This window comes from Malurus melanocephalus, unplaced genomic scaffold (genome assembly GCF_030028575.1).
Source record: "Malurus melanocephalus ecotype Western Australia unplaced genomic scaffold, MMel_1.1 scaffold_37, whole genome shotgun sequence".
In the NCBI taxonomy this organism is placed as follows: domain Eukaryota; kingdom Metazoa; phylum Chordata; class Aves; order Passeriformes; family Maluridae; genus Malurus; species Malurus melanocephalus.
Genome location: NW_026623269.1, coordinates 1,435,888 through 1,455,625, shown reverse-complemented (window position 1 = coordinate 1,455,625; position 19,738 = coordinate 1,435,888). Strand labels below are relative to the sequence as shown.

The 19,738-nt window shown below is 39.1% G+C and overlaps 2 protein-coding genes across 2 annotated transcripts; one reads left to right on the top strand and one right to left on the bottom strand.

Moving 5' to 3' along the window:
- Positions 1-110: 110 nt before the first annotated feature.
- Positions 111-11,726, bottom strand: HENMT1 (HEN methyltransferase 1). The gene is made up of 7 exons (XM_057364281.1): positions 11,542-11,726; positions 7,656-7,787; positions 6,048-6,160; positions 4,918-5,052; positions 4,326-4,508; positions 2,709-2,877; positions 111-1,102 (listed from the first exon to the last, which is right to left on the bottom strand). The coding sequence occupies exons 2-7, from the start codon at positions 7,770-7,772 to the stop codon at positions 707-709; spliced, it is 1,113 nt and encodes a 370-aa protein (XP_057220264.1). The 5' UTR covers positions 7,773-7,787; positions 11,542-11,726; the 3' UTR covers positions 111-706.
- Positions 11,074-19,694, top strand: PRPF38B (pre-mRNA processing factor 38B). The gene is made up of 6 exons (XM_057364280.1): positions 11,074-11,447; positions 14,780-14,848; positions 15,140-15,291; positions 15,374-15,434; positions 17,991-18,214; positions 18,476-19,694. The coding sequence occupies exons 1-6, from the start codon at positions 11,169-11,171 to the stop codon at positions 19,329-19,331; spliced, it is 1,641 nt and encodes a 546-aa protein (XP_057220263.1). The 5' UTR covers positions 11,074-11,168; the 3' UTR covers positions 19,332-19,694.
- The last annotated feature ends 44 nt before the right edge of the window (positions 19,695-19,738 follow it).

Below are 19,738 nucleotides of genomic sequence, written 5' to 3'. Positions count from 1 at the left end.
ATGGGAGGTTTTTTTTTTTTATTGTGTTGTGGGGTTTTGTTCTTGTTAAATTTTTTCCATCTACTCTATTTGGATTTTACAGTTTCAAACAACAGCTGCACATGAAAACAGAAAATTTTTCAGACACACCAGAGCCAGGTTCACAATTACAGCAGTTCTTTAATTTTTTTTAAATTTTTCTCTTTTTTTCCAAAAACAGAACCAAGTTTCATATTTCAATTCAGCTGGAACAACATTTGGTTTTCGAGGCTGAGTATGTATTCATCTTGAAAAAGGCATCTATAAATTCTATAGAAAATAAGAAAAAACTTGCCCTAAACCTATGTCTGACTCACATTATTGGCCACAACACAGTAGATGATAAAACAAACTATCCTTGAAGCTAACAAGACAGTACCAAAAATAATCTAGTAATGATAGCTACAATAAGGCAATAGAAAGTAAACAAATACTTAATTTTCTTCATGGGAACTAATTATTTCCTTTTAGCCCCTGATAGTCTACTTGAAACCCCTTTAAGTTACTATTATCTWTGTCAGAAGCACTCACCTTCACTCAGTGTGAGGTGCTGACAGATAAATACCACCGATGGAAGATTTAGGAAAGATTTTGTGGTCTAGTTTGCATACAGAAGATACCATTTAACAGCTTCTAAAAAAACCCATTTTCATTACTTTCACTGAACTTTGTATGAGAAATCTGTGACCTAATTTTCTTCATTTTCATGCTCAATATTCAACATCACAGCAGAACCATCATTGCTCAGTGTGACCTTGCCAGCAATAAGCTTGCACAACTTCTCAAAGGTACCACAAAGTCGATTCACTTTGGGAAAGGAAAAGATGGTTGCAAGAGGTATGTGAACCTCATTTCCACTGACAAAAGATTCCAYGTTCTTTTCAACAACCAGTTTTCCAAGATAGTCTGAAAAACGGTTCACTGAAGGTTGGAATTTGGATTTTCTCTCAGGATCATCACCATACTCCTCACGTTTTAACATTATACGGTGCTTAATGATTTGGGCTGTGAAAATAACTTCACTGATCACTGCATTCTGCAAGTACTTCTCATCTTTAAGACTTGGGTACACTGCTTTGAAGACCTTTACAACATAGAAGAATAATAGCATGTTTACCACTAACACAAGCTCAGATTTGAACATTTGCTGTCCAAAAAAAGCTTCTAAAATACGAATATAGTTTTTTTATTCAATCCAGTTTTGCTTATTCAACATTTTCACATAGCAGAAAAAACAGGCAACATGAGTTGGTTTTCTGTATTACAACCACCACTGGTAGTTAATGGTACTCAAAAAAAACCACCCCAAAACCCAATAGGCTATACCTGCAAGCTACCCTTGGAGATCAGGCAAGCTAAAGACTTGCAACTTTTGACTTCTTTTTAATAATTCTCTTACTTTTCACYTTACTTATCATGAGATTCTGGGGACAGTTCCATAGTGATGGGAGATTATAAATTACTTTTGAACTGTCATCTGGAAACCAAGACTATAGCATATCATTTATTGTTTTCAGAGTATAACATTAAATATGCTTTCAGCTGAATGCTGAAAATAAATTGTGCCATAAAAATCTGTGAACTTGTAGTATGTTCTACACTGAGCTATACTCGAGGCAATTAAGGAAACTAGGCAGGCAATCTCATTCCCACCAGTTTACTAGGAAGTGCTTTACACCAACATGCTACCTGTCAAATTCCACTGTCTATAATGATTTCTTACTTTCYAAATACATCTTGAAATGTTAATTTATTGCTATAAATCAGTTGCCTAATAAAAACTAACTTGATAAGAAATACAACATTAACACTGTTGTTTAGACTCTAAGGATACCAATGTCAAAACTCTCTCCAAAATGCCCCTGTAACAGGAGATAATGAAGCAGTTTCTAGTACATGTCTGTCATCCAGATGTATTTCCATGTTTGTTGAGCATTAGAGAGCACTTCATGATTCTATTAATGRCAGTAGATGACAGGTGACACTTCACATGCATGGAAATTTCAAATTCTTAAATTACAAACGTTTTTATAGCTTGGAAACCATAGAAGATACACTCATAATGTCACTTTACATTTCAGTTCAGGTCACAAGTAATTTGAAGATATTTATATATATTTTTTATACAAGGAACTGAAATCAGAGTTCATGAAATATCAAGGAGCTGAAATATCAGAGTTCATGAAATGTTCACTGAAACAAATAATTTAAGGCCTCATAAAACTGAAAGAATCCCCAAGAGTGTATTTATTTTTGCATTATTACTTCATGTCAACTCTGAAAGAAGTGTTATTTATACGACATGGCATTTAGTTAGAAATGCTTTCTAAAAATTTTTTATGTATCTGAAAAATCTGTGTCACTGCCAACAGCTACATAATAAATAAAATTAATGACTAGAGGAAAAATAGTATAGCTGACAGAAAGGAAAAATTTCATTCTAAGGACAGGAGTATCGAAAGATGATTATCCACATTGTTAGCAAGTACTCTAAAAGTTAAAGGCTTCTGTACAGGTGGAAACACAAATCAAAGAATGAAACTCTCTTGTTCTGATGACAATCAGAGAGAAGACTGGATGGTAGCAGAAGTCTATGGTAACAACACTTCACAGGCACTCACAAACAATTTCACTCTTTACTCATACCTCTAAAGGAAGAAAAGAATACTTACTGTGAAAATAATACTTACCGTTTTGTAAGCTGCTTCAGTGGGTTTCTCAGACTGACCAGKTTGAGGACATTTTCTAATAAACACACCTATTTGGGTACAAAACCCAACCTTCTCCATTCCTGTTGGTGGGTGCCCTACACCAGTAAATTCCACTGAGTAATCATAGCATCTAGCAGTCTCCAGAGCCCTAAGAAAGACAAATTATTCCAATTATATGAAATATTCATCTTTCCATGTGATAAAGATKCATTCTTAAGGAGAAGCAAGACGCTAAGGCTGTGAATGCTTGAACRTAATTTCTCTAACAGTACTGCCATGCCTGAAGCACTGTCAAAGCTTGTTGTATCAGAGCTGTAATATGCCTACCACAATCATTTAGTATCAGTAATTTAGCCATCCAAACATTAATGTTTCTTCTAAAATATGTGCACAGAATGTTAACGCTCAGTTGCTTAGTCACCAACTTGGGAGTCAGCTAAAAACTACTGATTTTTAAGAACAMAATTATTTGAGAAGAACCCATAAAAAACATACACATTCCTATATCACAGTTAATAGAGAAAGTGGGGTTTGTTATATAAAGAGTTAAGTCTACCTTATCAAGGTTACAAGAGTGTATATAACATCTAAATGAAAACCATCTTGTAGTACATCAGCCAGCATGAACAAAGAGATGGGGCAAGGAATCAAAACTGGACTACTTACCTGCAWCATTCTCAATGAAAAAGAAGTAAACTAAATTAAGATCTCAAGTATTTTTGAGAATATTGTAGTACTTGTATTTCACAATACAAAGGCTTTCTCATGTTTACAGCTGAAAACCCCCCACTTCCTTCAGTGACATCAACATTTTTAATTGACATCTACCTAAAAGCAAAATCTAAATACTTGAAGTAATAGAAATTGTCTCTAAGGTATTCTGATGTAGCTAGCAACAGGCAGGTTTTAGTGTCATATATGGATAAATACATGCTTCCAGCTTTGCAAAACTATGTAATCAAAAATCACTGGTTTAAAATGTATAGCAGAAACAACATAGTTTAAGGGGCAAAATTTCCAAGATAGACACACCAAGAGTTGGCTKTTGAGGCATGGCATTGTTTACTGTACCATATATTTTCTCCCACAATTGCTTGACAGCTGAATGTTACCACACAATCCCATTCCCTCTTTATTTTATTTTCATTACATTACTGATGTTAAGGATATGATAGATCTCATATAATGCTATGTCATGTGCATATGATTTGCATAAAATCTTTCATTGTGCCATGATCCATTAAATTATCCTTACTTCTTGGATTTTATGAATACTTTCTATAGCAGGGTATTATGCAAAAAGGTTAATTGATACCTTACACTTCAACTGAGTTAGCTGTAGCAAAGATATATAAAAAGTAAGTAAAAGTTTTATATCTCTTTTGAGGAGCAGTTACAGTAAAAACCACCGTCATAAAATACAAAATCCACAGAATATGTTTAACTGCTCTCAACAGCAAAGAAATCACTAAATCAAGAGATGACACTTCATTAGTAGCAAACCACATACGTGAACCACTCTGAAAATGCACAGCTGTATRTTTCTCACACTACTGGGCACCCAGAACTGTCAGCATATGATGTTCAGTGCCTTACCAGCTTTGAAATTGTGCTTGGTTCCACTCAAATTTGTGGTCTGGATGCCTGTATACTATCACTCCTGGAAACAAAGGGTTAAATTCAGCATTTGGAGTGCTGATCACAACTATGCTTGGAGCCATGAAACCAAACACCACTTCRGGAAACTTCTCCAGCTCTGATTCTTCAAGGTGTTCTATTCTGAAAAGCATAAGATGATGTCTCTGTTTAAAAACACCCAACTATAATCTTAACAACCAGTTAAAAAAAACCCCACACTCAAATCTGTAACTTAYAATTTTACACACAGCTCTGCAATATGAGCAATGGCACTGTGGCCAAGTGGCGGCAGAGTTTTTTGCSCAAGCAAATATCTTCTTGCATTTTCTATTTTGTCATGAGTATCCTCTTCCCACAAAAAGCACTACTTGAATTGCTTAGTATGGTTAATTTAAACACAAGTCAGAAGACACCACCCTTCAACTTTTTACTTTTTTAATTCCACTCTTCTGCTTGAAAGCTTTGATCAAGTCTGTTTGCAGTATGGACAAAATTCCAAACTCAGCTCYAATGAACTTAGAAAAATGTTTCATGCTGTCTTAATACTCACAGTTCAATACATGTCACCAAGTCAAAACCAAGCATGCAAGGATCTTTATGAGCAACTGAACCATGATGCAAGGTAACAGTTAGGGATCTTTCAGATGGTTGCAAATAATCAACAGGAAGAGGAGACAGTGTATGCCTACAAAAGTATTAAAAACATGATGTTACAGAAAAGACCTTAAGACAAGATAAATTGTGCATTGAAATGAACTAGCTAACACCCCACATAGATACTTCCTAAGTCTCAAACAGATTAACAACTTTACATGAATATAAAACAGAGAATGTAATACAAATACTTCTTGTAACTACCTACAACAGGATAGAAAGAGTAGAAGTTAATCCAGAAATTTTCCTGTGTTTACAAAAATTTCCATTATACTCTCAACTCACTTGGAAAGAAAGCCACCGGTAAATTTCAATTCCAGACACACAGTAAGTCTGGCTTAGACAAGCTTTGCAGGGTTTTAGGGAGTTTTAGACAAGCATATTACCTATTTTTTCCAAGTAAAATACACAGAGAAACCAAAGCACATGTGCAAATTTCATTCTAAAATACTGCACTAGACAAAACACACAATAAATATTAACYATAAAAGGTTACTTCTCTTCATTCTTGAGAAAGAGCAAAAGGAACATCAGCATCTRGATCCTACATATTCACTGAAATTGTATTAACCAGCTTCCCAGAACCCTATGTTTATCAATCTGACCACTGCTTCAAAGATCAAAAAAAACCTCTAATTTTAGAGGCTTCTAAACCAGACAGCACACACTGAGCTAACCTTCCTATTTCAAAATGAACAAGAGCAAGACCCCGTCATGGTGACTAAGTTATATGCACATTTCAAAAAGGTCAAAACTGATCTTTCTGAAGACAAATGTCACATATAAGCATAAGCAGATCATGCATTAGTGCCTTTCCAAACAGCGTATTTCTCACACACGCACACCTTGAGGCCCTCTCCATGACCCAGACCTTTGGCTGCATTAGGTGATGTTACATTTTCTCTCCCTGTCCAACTGAGGAGCAATGGAGCAGCTTTTGTTGAGTTCCAGGCCTCCAGCCAAGGTGAACCCACCACACCACTAGGTCAAGACAAATAMAAACCTCAAAACAATCAAACAACTTACATTTTCTCTTTCATYACACTTGCGCAGATATCTAGCCCAGCTAACACTTCAATGCAGCTGCAGAATTTCAGCATCCGGAGAAGGCTGCAATCAGCACATCCTAAATCTGCCACCTGTGGATTAGGTATTAAACAATATGTAAATGTTATATATTTCTAACTAATTCCTGAGACTTTCATAAAACCAAAATGACATGCTTATGTCAAAAATAACTTTGTAATGACAAAGCATTTCACAACCATAACTAACACTTAGAGCTGCAAGCAAGCAGGATAGATGCAGATTTGAAAATTCTTTTTAAAAATATATATATGAAGATCCTGCATTTTTTTTTTTAAAGAATTAACCTTTTGTTAYTACAGCTACAAACAAGTACATGTAGGACATCCCACTGAATCTGGAGAATGTCTTCCACATGAATAACAGTAAGGTATGACTTTAAGTWTCAAAGCTGCAGGAATTTTCATGTTCACCACTGATTTTCACTGGGCTGTTCTCCCTCCAAAACACTGAGAAGAGGTTAACCAGCAGCCAAGTTAGCAGCAAAGAATCTGCATAAAAAAAGTTAACAGGCTCAGTTTAATGTTTCAGTGGGGAACTCTGGGGATATTCAGATGCAAAGTCAAATAATAGCTRTTCTTTCCTGTAAGCTAGAGATAGCTGACTATATAAACCAGCCCCCACGGTTCTTTCTCAAACTCAGTCAAGGCTGAAGCACACAGCTGCTCTCCGTGTAAAAATCCTGAGGTGTTTAGATCCAGCTTATCTATCCACTGTGTAAACGCAAAGTTTAGCCTCCCATCCCTTCCACACCTAAAATCAGAAAATTCAGACCTTTATACAGAGATGCAACATACATTCCATTTGAAAGCAGATTGCAGTGCCATGACCTCACAGATTGGATTAGATTTTTATTGGCTACTAGAAGTATGATTACTTAAGAGCACTGCAGGTAAATCATTTTCTTGCATGCCMCCAAAGACATTAAAATCAGTTTAAGGGTTAAACACTGCAGACTTGGGAAGATCTTCTGGGGAAGGAAGTGGGGGGACACATTGGAAGATAGCAAACACTACAGAATGCTACTTAGATAACTGAACTTCTCACAGTGAGTAGTGAAACGAGTTCTGGTTGGGGGGAACATACATGACAACACAGGTGGAGGGTCACAAGACCTTAAGAAAGTGGAGATSAGTTAGGCTCATGTAATCCCATATTCTCAATGTCACTTCTCATCTGAAACTACCCATGCAAATGATGAGGTAAACCTGATATCCTACRCAGCACTAACAACACTGGAGAGCAAAATCCAACTAGGATGAAAGCAGCTTGAACTGAACACCAGAATACCCCTACTCTCTGAAACAAGTCTAAGACATTTTTCTTGTTTAAATATTCTCCTCTTCCCATCACATAACATTAATTATATGCAGTCCTGAAAAACAACATATCATGAGGTGTCTTCTAAGGCCATTCCATTTTAACAATTCCTCCATTACTGTTGTTTGGTAAATAGGACAACAGGTTATTTATGCATTTCTTCTTCCTGAAGTACCAAATGTCAACTTACTTTCAAGTTTATAACCTAAAGAGACAAAACATACCAACCTTCTTAGGTTTGTATTTCTCCACTAAATCTTTAACGAACTGGTGGCGTTGTTTGTGCAAAGGAGGTGTAAATTTAATAATTTGTGTAAACTCTTCTTCTTGAAAGCTCTTATCCATAATATTTTGGTAATGCTAAAATAAAAAAAGTTAACTCTTATTTTCTGAAGCACTTCATAACATTGTAACATCCAATTACAGAGTCTGCTGTTTTCAGAGCTGTTTGAGTCCCAATTAAGCAGGGGTACACCTGATCTGAGTTCTATTCAAACAATGAATAAAACATTGGGATTAGCAGGAGTAGGCTGTTCTCTCCACATACAATGATGTAAATAACCTTATGTAAACAATTATAAACTATACACAAACCTAAAAAAGCAAAGTTCATAATCTGTCACCCTCCATCCAGCACACCTAGACAGAGACTAAACCAAACACTACAACCCAAGCAGCTAGGCCAAGCCTGCACACGACTTCATTGCCCTACAAGGTCTTTTACACATAAATTAAAAAATGTATTTTTGTGTACATATATATACACCCAAAACCCGGCTCGAGGTTCAGCCCACCTCAGGCCTCGCCGCCTCATGAGCCAAGCGGGCCTGATGGGCTCCCCTCAGCCTAAGGGCCCCCGCGGCACCCACGGCCTGAGCCCCCCGGCTCCCGCTGCCCCCCGGCTCCCCACAGCCATTTCCCAGCCATCCCCTGCTCCTTCCCGCCGCTGCCCTGCGCCTCTCCCTCCACCTTCTCWCCCACGCTGAGCTCCCGCCTGGCACAAGGGCCGCCCCAAGTCCGGGGAGCGCCGGGAGCTCGYACTGACCGCCCTCAGTGCGGGGGAATGTTCCCGAATACCCTTSTGTGGAAAACCATAAATCAGCGTCAACAACCGCCCGAGGGGCCGCCTGTTGTACTGATCTCCACCTGTGCCTGCCTCCCTCAGGGTAATTAAAGGTGATTGGCAGCMGCGAGGGGTGTCCCTACCTTTTTACATTAAACTCCCAAAATCTCACCGCGCCTCACGCTACTCCCTTGAGGTGTTGCTATGTCTGCAGCCGTGTTTGCAACGCCKCAAAGGGGAAACACGCTATTATGGTGGTTGCAATATGCAGTAAACTAGCCCTGTCTGGGGAAGTAAGTTAGAAAGCACAAAACCTCAAAATCAATGTCTTTTGCAGGGTTTCTGTAAGCCTTTTCCACACCAGGGCCTGCACGGTGAAAGCAGAAAGGAAAAGTGTAGCTCCAAATGTCCTGTTTCTTCTGTTTACAGCATGCAAAGCTTTTGCCAATCACAGGGCAGGGCTGTTAACTAATAAAGGTTATAGTGTATAGTAGATAGTGTAGGCCTGGGACCTAGAAGGAGGCAGACTCTGGTGMCAGTGAAGATAAAGATTTGTTAGATAAATTACACCATAATTCAATGCCCTTTAAGATTTCAAAGTATACTAGAAATGTATATGCCAACTCTTGGCTAACRTTTTCAGTTTCGTGGGATGTGGCCWAGAGCAACTATATCAGAGGTTTCAGCATCCCACCAAAGAGTGAAAGTACAAAAATGTGATCTTCTAGAGAGTAAAAAATATTAAGGTTTGGAACATATTGGCTAAATATTCCAACAGGAAAAGGTAAATGCACGAAAATACAATTTGGGCAGTATAAACTATAACAGAAGTATGGGCTGTACTGAAGTGGTTATACAAAATAAATTAAGGAAGTGCTCTAAACAAGAATAACAAAACCACTCACGCTCAAAGAAAAGTTACTRCTCTAGCTAACTACCTTCAGAACGAGATCACTGTTATAAAGACACTTTCTTAGAATTCGTTTTTATGGTTAGTTCTTTAATATAAGATTGTTAAWTTGATATTTACTGCATCAATATGCRTGAGTCATGTAAGTAATGAAGATTTTGTGAATGTCTTTGGAAATCGGCCAAGATGAGAAGAGGAGGCCAAAAAGAGGCCAAAAGGTTATTCCTAGAAAAGAGGGGTGAAAAGCCTCGATAGCAGAACAGGCAGGTTAAAGAAACGGTTAACTGCCAGGGCCCTGATAAGAACATTTTTCTGCTACAGTACAAGMTCTAAGGTACTTGAAGGGCCAGAGTAATGAAAATAAACCACTGTTTCGTAGGGTTTCAATGTGTAAGGAAAAGTGAAGGTGTTTTAATGTTACTTCAAACAGTACTTGTCTCCTCTTTCCTAAATTAAAAATCTAGATTAGCTTTAGTATGTAGAGATGCTATTCCCATGATGATTGGGAATGATGCTAGTCCCATGATGATTGGATGGTTTCATACCAACTTCTCCTTGTACCTGTTTCCTGATGCATTGAGCAATGGGGAGCCCTTCTCTGTGTGCACAACTGAATGTACTTTGCTACATTATGCCCAATTTGCAGTAATTTCACTGGACTTTCAGTTTATTTTTGCATTCATTTTATGTTTAGAATATTACGACAATTCTTCTAAATCATGCCTCCTGTCTCTCTTGACACCAAAATATGTAACAAGTTGTGTTTGGTTTGGGTTTTTTTTTTTTGCTTTTGCAGGCAAAACCGGAACTTCTCTTAGTAGCTATRTGTAAACAGTGACTCTCTCTCAGCTGTTTGTTTTCAACTGCATTAGCCTAATTCTGCCTGTTCCAAGTCTGTATGTAGTATTACTAGTTTCAGAAAGAGCTGTTCCACTGGAATTGAGCAGCAGGGCACACTGACTCTTTTCTGGGTGTCTGACAGGATTCTCAGAAGCTGCTTAGCCAGGTCCTGAGCAGAGGAGTGGGCCCTGTACCCAGCTTTAGTGTCAAGCAAGCAGGCTGGGCACTCCACACAGGATGGAGTGCCCKGGCCATCATTGCATTCTGGGGCTCCAGCACACTGAATGTTCCCAACATTTCTTCCTTTTCCCTTCCCCAGTAGGGAAAYTGTGGATCCTCCATCCCTTCAAGGCCAGGCTGGATGGGGCTTGAAGCAGCCTGGYCTGGAAGAAGGYGTCCCTTCCTATGGCTGGGGGTGTTGGGACTAGACGGTCTTCAAGATCCCCTTCCAACCCAAGTCATTCTATGACTTCTTTGCTTCTCCTTTGTTGTGGAAGCAGAAGCAAGCAGCACCGGCTGTGCCGTGACCTCATTACCAACGACAAGGGACCGACGGGATCCGTTTCCCACTTTGTTAAATCGGTGGCTTCATCTACTAGAMTGCGTGTGACGGTGGCAGCAGCTGTCCCCCTTCGGGCCGCAGAGTCCCCTCGCTCCCTATGGCGGTGATGTCCCGCCTGCTAGCCCCAGCCATGAAGCGAAGCGAAGGCGGGAAGGGCCGCGAAGAACGGGCGCTTTGCCAGCGGGAGTGGCCGCGGGCAGGGACTAGAGCACCGCCGCCCTTTCCCCGCCGCTCCCCGCGGGTCGGTGACGCGGCCCCGGAAGGCGCTGCCGTCACTTCCCCGGCCGCCATCTTGTCGGGGCTGAGGCAGCGCCCGCCGGCCCCGCTCAGTGTGCGCGGCCCGCCCGCCCCGAGCGCCGACCCGCCATGGCCAACAACAGCCCCGCGGTGGCGAACTGCCAGGGGCAGCARGCGGCCCAGCACCCGCCCGGCGCCGTCCCGCCCGTGCAGCAGCCGCTGCAGAGTGGGGGCCCCAAGCCGGCGGCCTCGGGCAAGCAGGGCAACGTGCTGCCGCTGTGGGGCAACGAAAAGACCATGAACCTGAACCCCATGATCCTCACCAACATCCTCTCGTCGCCCTACTTCAAGGTGCAACTYTACGAGCTCAAGACCTACCACGAAGTGGTGGACGAGATCTATTTCAAGGTGAGCCCGCGGACCGCGCTGGCGCCGGGCCCGGTTTGGTTGCGGCCCGCGCCTTTTCGCCCCTTATCATGCGGTGAGGGATGGCAGTRAATACCGGTTGTGTTGCTTAGCTGGAGCAATCCAAGGCGCTGCGCTGTCAGTTTCACCAAAGAGGCGTGTTCCCCGTCGGATTTSGAATTGCGGAGATGTAAATTAGGTTTGAAGAGGGCAGCGAGAGCCGGGGCGGTGGGGGCGAAATGGCCGTCTAAGGGCTGCGCCTTGAGCCGGAGAGAGCGGGGAGGGCGCAGATGTGCCGCCGCTSTGGGAGACCAGCCCTCCCCGCAGCACGGAGCCGCCAACACGCCGTGTAACCACACACAAGGGATGTGCTGACCGTACGTGTCGGCGTGTGGCTTTCATTCTCAGTTACAGGCTAGGATTCTCTCCTCCCTAACTCAGTTTACAACTTGACGAGGTGGTTTTAGTGCATCTCTTGGCCGTAGGTAGGACGTGCTGGGGAGGTGTTCTGTATCAGGGCATCTATGTCTCGGTTCTTGTTTTGTTAGCAGGATTGAATCAGTTTTGCACCGAGGCTTCCATCAAGCCACTCTTCCAGGTAGAGGTATGCATAATTAACGCTAATCAACGCAGCCACTTTCTTTATTCTGATAACGAGACAAAATTTTAGATAATTTAAGCTTAGATAATTCAGCTAATCACCTGTGCTTTGGTGGTTATTGGCATGTTTTTTCAGGTGAATTCATTTTGCTTGACAMTGTTATTGTGTCGCCTGGGGGTTTCAATGTATTTGAAATAAATTTGTAAAAAGTAAAGGTAGCCTTTTTGTTACATTTATCCAAGCCAAATCAAGTTACCTAAGGGGCTATAAGTGTGCAAAATAAGTCCACCACAGTATTTTGATATTTTTGTCAGTTTGTGCTTACTTATGCTACTGTTTTTCCACTTAATGATTGTATTTCTCTGCGTGTGCTCTGTCATTTGGAGCTGATTTTTTTTTTCTTCTAATACTTAGTGTAACRTGTATTGTCGACAAAGCATCTCTCCAGTCAATTTACTACTTGCTGCATGTGTGAGAGAATCATGAATATCTGAACGGAAAGCAGCAGCTTCCTCATGTAATTGATGATTAGAGCTGAAAAATTTATAAAAGAAACATTTTCAGAAAATTTGAGAACTTACTCAATTTTTGAAGTGAACCCCTTCAGATGCACTAAGAAGTATTTGACGTGATTTATCATCTTTGTACTGGTAGAGCTCAGCAGTAGTAGATCAAACAGTTTATTTTTCTTACTGTTTCACTTTAAAAGTGGCTTTATTTTAAATTTGKGAAGAATTTTGATGCACCATTAAAATCTGCATATTGATCTGATTTGTTTACTGGACTTGACAGTTACTGACTCAAAACTGCATGCCAAATAAAAGAGAAAACTCAGCYTCTTACTCACTCCTGAGTAATGGCTATGAGGGAGAAGATAACCTGATGGTTAAGCTGCTTCATTGATATAAAGAAGATTTAAATTCTCTTAATGTTTTAAGATTTTTGAAYAATTGATTCTTGCCATAAGGGCGTTTGTTAGGTTTGTTTTGTTTTGTCTGGTTGTTTTTGGTTTTGTTTTGAATAAGCGTGATGTCCATCATAGCAGCTGTATTTTCAAGTGTATTTGTCTGTCTTTGAAAAAACAGGTGGCCCTTTTAGACAATTTTAGAATGCTGAGTGCTGGATTATTAGAAAGGGTGATTGTAAGTCATGCAGACAGCTAGTGATAAAGACCATCTTTGAAGATATGGTCAGATACTTGAATTAATTCAATATGTTTGAATTAATTTACTTGTAATTCTGGGCTCCTGTTTCAGTCCTGTATCCACAAAGTGCAGGACTTCCCTTTTTTTTCTTTATCCCTGACCTTAATGCCCTGTACATGTCCTCAGCTTCATTTCWTCTTTGTATTTCCAACAAGTTAGGCATACACAGTAGTCTTTGTGGGATCAAAACTTTAAATATTCCTTTCTAAAATGAATATTGTTTTCAGGGTTTTGTTTTTTTCAGGATTTTTTTTATTTGATACCTGTCAAAACCAGTGTGTTTATATTGACTGTAACTAATCAAAAAAGTTGAAGACTAGCATTTGCAATAGTGTTATGCTCAATCCTTTGACTTTAAAATGCTTCTCATTTCCTGTGAGAGGCAATACTGTAGAACCAGAAGGATATGCAGTATTTATGTTGTATTTGTGAACTTTTCATACTGATAGTACAGGAAGTCATAGGGGATTTTGAATTCTACAGTATTGGCATGCCTCATATTTCCTGTTTGGCAAAGACAGCAACTGTAGAAAACTCAAAAAAACATTTCAGCAATTTCTGCTGTTAATGTATCTCTRATTTCATGTGATTGTGTACGTAATTGGTTTTATTTCATATATTGTTAAAGAGTTTAAATTTGTGAACTACTGTACAGCATGAACTCTTATTCCCAATACAGTGTAGCACCRCTGTATCTTTTTTTGCCTTTACATRTATTTTAAGTTCACRTATTTAGGAAATATACTTGTTTATTGAGCCAGATACTGCTTCTCTGAATTTCAGAATTTCAAATATAGCATARGCAGTTTTAGGAATGATGTTGATTAACTGCTTGTGCACTCATCCCTAAATGTATCTAACATGACTTGAATTGGGCAGATTTTACTTGTTTGTWCTTAGGAATCATTTTATGTAAGAACATCACTGTAGCGTAAAAGAAAAAACACTGACTTTATCTTAAAGTGCTACCCTTGATAAASATTTTTGTTTTGTCCTAATAGTAAGTGATAAAGAAATCTCTAGCCTTGATGAACATTTTTGTTTTGTCCTAATAGTAAGTGATAAAGAAATCTCTAGCTAAGTTTACTTTAGAGATGGCATTTAGGAATATGATGAGACTGTATGTTTTGACTACTGTAGCAGGTATCACTAAACTTGTAAGGAGATTRTTTAAATAAAGGCAGTTGTTTAATYATCCAAGGAAATAGTAATGATGGGATTTAGTCATAAAGTATTTGAAAGTATAGAATAAGCATGGATACTTCCTTTGGGGTTATGAGATTTATTTTATTTAAATTTCATTCAAGATTTTGGCTGTAATTTCTTAATGTGATAATTTGAAAAGCCAAGTGCTTTGCTTTAATAACAAAGCAAACTTGATCTTGAATTTGCTAGAAGACAGTCTTTTAAGATTGGTTTAGGGTATCCATTGTTAAATTAGACTTGTACAGGCACCTAAACATAATGGAGGTTGTAACCGTAATTTTCTTTTTTTTTTTTTCTTCCTGTCCCTCACCTCACCTTTTCAGGTTACACATGTTGAACCCTGGGAAAAGGGAAGCAGAAAAACAGCAGGCCAGACAGGGATGTGTGGAGGGGTAAGTAGAAGTACGTGCCTTCTTAAATTTTTCTGTCTGGTAAATAACCTTCCCAAACATAGATAAAATTTGCTTGTATGTTGGCTCAGATATAAAACATTTATTGCCAAGAGTAGATATATATTTTTTTTTTGCTTCTATAGCTGTGGATGTAAGGAGTGTTACTTTTTCCACATAGCTTTGTTTGTAGACTGAGATTTTATATTGTGTTAGTTCTCATATTCTTTTGTAGGTTTGGGATAATGTCTTTGTGACTTCCTGCATCCTCACCTAACTTTCTGCTTTTGAAAGGTACGTGGTGTTGGAACTGGAGGAATTGTATCTACTGCCTTTTGTCTGCTCTACAAATTATTTACACTGAAGCTCACTCGTAAGCAAGTGATGGGCCTTATCACTCATACAGACTCCCCATATATTAGGGCTCTTGGATTTATGTATATTAGGTAAGTATCGATATCATCAACTGATAACTGATCTAATAWGCAGGAAGCTATAATAAAATTTTACATGTTTTTGTGCTTAAAGGTACACACAGCCACCTACAGATCTATGGGACTGGTTTGAATCCTTTCTTGATGATGAAGAGGTATGTCGGCGAGGGTAATAATTTGTTTTCTTTTGTTTCTTTTCCTGTTACTACTTAAGGYTTAAATGTTGCTTGATAAGACTTACTGTAGTTTGAATGTTACAATGTTATGTTCTTGTTTACATAATGAACATTAATTAGTGCAGGAAACAGGTTTGAGTTGGGACCTGGGTTATTTCTCTTAGATTTCAAAGATCTAACRGATTTTTTTCATTGCTTAAAATGTTACTGTGTCAGATTTACAAAGCCATGTGAAACAGGCATATTGAATTACAATGCAGACAGCAGGATGTGTGGACGTGTCTTCTGTGTGTTTTCTAAAGTCATAGTTACTTTTAGGTAAGGTTGTAGTAAGTTATCAGTGTGCTAAATTTGTATTATCTGTTTATTACTGGGATGGGGGAATTGATGCTTACATAAAAGAGTGGGAACTATATGGTAGAAACCAACATTCACCTTGGAAAATACTGCCAAAAATCTCTGTGGTTATTATTCATGTCCTGGTATAACAAAACCCAGGATTTCTTCAGAGGAGAAACAAAAAGCCTGATTACTGCATAAGGTGRCATTATTTATGGAACCTTAATGTGTTTGTTAATGGGGCAGATAAAGAGATGTGTATTCTTAACTGAAGAAATCCAGTAAAGAGGCTGCATTATTATGCAGTCACATACCTTTGGTATCCTAGTCCTGTTTTACTGTTTGGAGAAAAAGTAGGAAGCTGGTGGGTGAGGTTTCTTGGGCTATGAAGTTGCATACACAGTCTGCTATATACTGCTGCAATTTGTATTTATTGAGCAGGTTTTAAATTACATCCTAAGTTTAAGAATGGAACAGGAAGGATCACTTCCCATCTTCAGTGTGACTTCAGTAGGCATCTACTTAATGAAATTTCAAATGTAGTTGAAAGTGATGTCCAAATACTGGTATTAAAAATAGTGTTAATYATACCTGTATCTGACTGCAGTGCAGTGTATTTAAACAGCTCTTTTCACGCGAAGTATCAAAAACACAATGCCAAGGAAATAGCTGTTATTTCAGGTAACCTGTGCTATAGTACATTTTTAACAAAAATGAAACCGTATTTGACTTTTGCTTGAATCACTGTCATGTCCCTCTCCCCCAGGTGGGGCTAGCTAATATGAACTCTTTCTTCACTATGTTGGACTGTAAYTTATGAGAAGGATTGGGGTTGCTTCATTCTCAGGGTCCCACAAACTCAGTTCTGAGGACAGTAAAGCAGTCACAAGTACAGTGCATTGTGCAGGTCTTAACTGGTTCATTATTCAAAACACATTCTTTAGTTTATACATTTCAGTTCTTGCAGGCACTGGTTATCAAGATGTGTTTGTGATTTCTTGTTGTTTATAATCTCCCAATATATTTTTTGAATTAGTGTTTCTTTCCCAGATGCTATCAATAGCTTTGCATTATGTAGAAAAACTGCTTGGGGCTGCTTAAGTTTCATACCAGTCCTGGTCAAGCTCAATAGGATGAAGCAAATTTTTATATATGGAATTACTTAAACCTACAGGATTTTTTTTTCCCTCCAGTTCTTAAATATGTGGAAGCAATTCATCTTTTGTCATGCTGCTGTGAAAACCGTCCCAGGATACAGAGTTACTTTTCAAAATGCTTCTTATGTTTATTTTGTTTAACTGTACGTACTCTCCAGGTGCTACGTTTAACTCCTCTTTTTCTTCTTTAGATCTCTGCAGCGATTATATTTGGAAAATCTGTATATCTGAACACTTAAATGTGTGTGAGTGCAAGCAGTTTTACGTTCAGATTTTCTCTTCCTGTTTAGATAACAAATCTCACTTTCCTTGTGTGCTTGCACTATAGGTTTGGGACTGACAATAGCTGACTAACATGTCCTGAGCTGTGAGAGGGCATAGCAAGAAGGCCTTCATGCGGTAATGACCCTTTTCAGAGACAATGGTCATCATGGATTATGCGTTTCCAATTATTTGTTCATTTATTTMTTTTTTTGCATATTTCTAAATTAGAAACCTCACTGCTTCATGGCAGTTGGTTTGCTATTGCTTCCAATTCTCTTAGGATGCCATTTTGTACTAGAGGTTTTCCTATGATCATTTTTAGATAGGCAATGATGTAGTTCATTTATGATTTAGGCCACAGGGTTGGGTATGATGGTACGCAGTTGTACATCCACAAAATGGAGTATTAAATATAGTTTCAGAGGACTTCTCAACTTTGTGGCATTTAAATACAATGCAAGATCATACCATATAACCAGACTGTGTAAGGGGATTTTGCGTTAATCTCTTCATCGACAGTCCCTTACCATCCAGATGGCTGCAGGATTAGTATGTGCCTGCATGCATATATATTAAGTCCCATTCCCTGTCTGTAACATTCTGCCAAATCCAAAGGGTGCAGAGTTTGAATTTTTCTAAGGAAATGTATTAGAATATGAGACAAGTAAACTTTCATAATCATGAGACTTCAATAGGACAGTAATGTAGCAGCATTTTTTTTAATCAGTGAAGAGTATTTTTGACCATCAGGATATTTTTTGCTTGTATTTTGCAGGACCTGGATGTGAAGGCAGGTGGGGGTTGTGTCATGACCATCGGGGAAATGCTTCGTTCCTTCCTCACTAAGCTTGAATGGTTTTCCACGTTGTTTCCAAGAATTCCTGTGCCAGTCCAGAAAGCCATTGACCAGCAAATTAAAAGCAGACCCAGAAAAATCAAGAAGGAYGGCAAGGAGGGAATGGAAGAAATAGACCGGCATGCAGAACGTAGACGTTCAAGGTCGTATACACATTGTTCTAAAAATGAATATTAAAAGTTCAATGTTGAACTATTTATTATTGGCAGCAAGTTGTCTTTTCACTGAGCTAGGTTTAGGTTTTAAGGCAACATTTTGTGGATACTAGTAGACACAAATAATCAGATGATATTTGGTATTTAAGATACAATACAGTCTGTTTATGTAAAGTATAAATTGCAAAGGAAAGAGGGTCTCAACTTTTGAAGGAGGTGTTTCACATAGAATATCTTCTATTTTGAAAGGTCTCCAAGACCACGATCCATCAGTCCCAGGAGATCTCCCAGAAGATCCAGAAGCAGAAGTCACCATCGGGAAGGCCATGGATCRTCTAGTTTTGATAGAGAACTAGAAAGAGAAAGAGAACGGCAGAGATTAGAACGCGAAGCAAAGGAGAGAGAAAAAGAAAGGCGGAGATCTCGAAGTACTGATCGCTCACTGGAACGGAGGCGAAGCAGAAGCAGGGACAGATACAGAAGCCGGAGTCGAAGTCGYGACAGGAAAGGAGATAGAAGAGACAGGGATAGGGAGCGAGAGAARGAAAATGAACGGAGTCGGAAAAAAGAGAGAGATTATGACAAGGAAAGAGGTAGTGAGAGGGAAAAAGATCGATCTAGAGAAAGGTCAAAAGAAAGGAAAAGTAAGGGTGATACAGAGGAGAGAAGACACAAGGATGACAAAGATGAAAAGAAACAYCGTGACGACAAGAGGGATTCCAAAAAAGAGAGAAAGCATAGTAGAAGTCGAAGCCGGGAAAGAAAGCATAGGAGTAGGAGCCGAAGCAGGAACACAGGTAAGCGCAGCAGAAGCAGGAGCAAAGAAAAATCAAGTAAACATAAAAATGAAAATAAGGAGAAGTCAAATAAACGAAGTAGAAGCAGAAGCAGAGGAAGAACAGATAGTGTTGAGAAGTCCAGGAAACGAGATCAGAGTCCCAGCAAAGAAAAATCTAGGAAGCGTAGCAGAAGCAAAGAACGTTCCCACAAACATGATCACAGTGATAGCAAGGACCATTCTGACAAACATGACCGTCGAAGGAGCCAAAGTACAGAACGAGAGAGCCAGGAAAAGCAACAGAAAAACAAAGATGAGACTGTGTGAATTCTTTCASAAGTGGATCACATTGAATCCTATAAATGTTTGATTAAATCCTGCTTATTTTTTCTTAAAGTTGAGATTGTGCAGTAGTTGATGAGCACTCTTCTCCAACCTCCCTCTAGGCTGCAGATTGTCATTTCCTATTTTGGGTAGGGAAGTGCCTTTGTAAACCCATTCAATGCATTSACGGTTTGAAACCATTTGTTTAGTTTAATTTGTAATGCAGAGATTGTTCTTGCATTTTTATTGTTCAGATGTTTCTGAAATGTACAGTCTGTACATATGTCCTGAAAATGTTTTAATTCCTTTGGCATGGTTGCCATGTTGGTTAAATTTGTATGAGGCAATAAACTGCCACTGATTATACTTTCCTTTTGTAGATGTGGAATTATGGTTTGTATCCTGAAGTT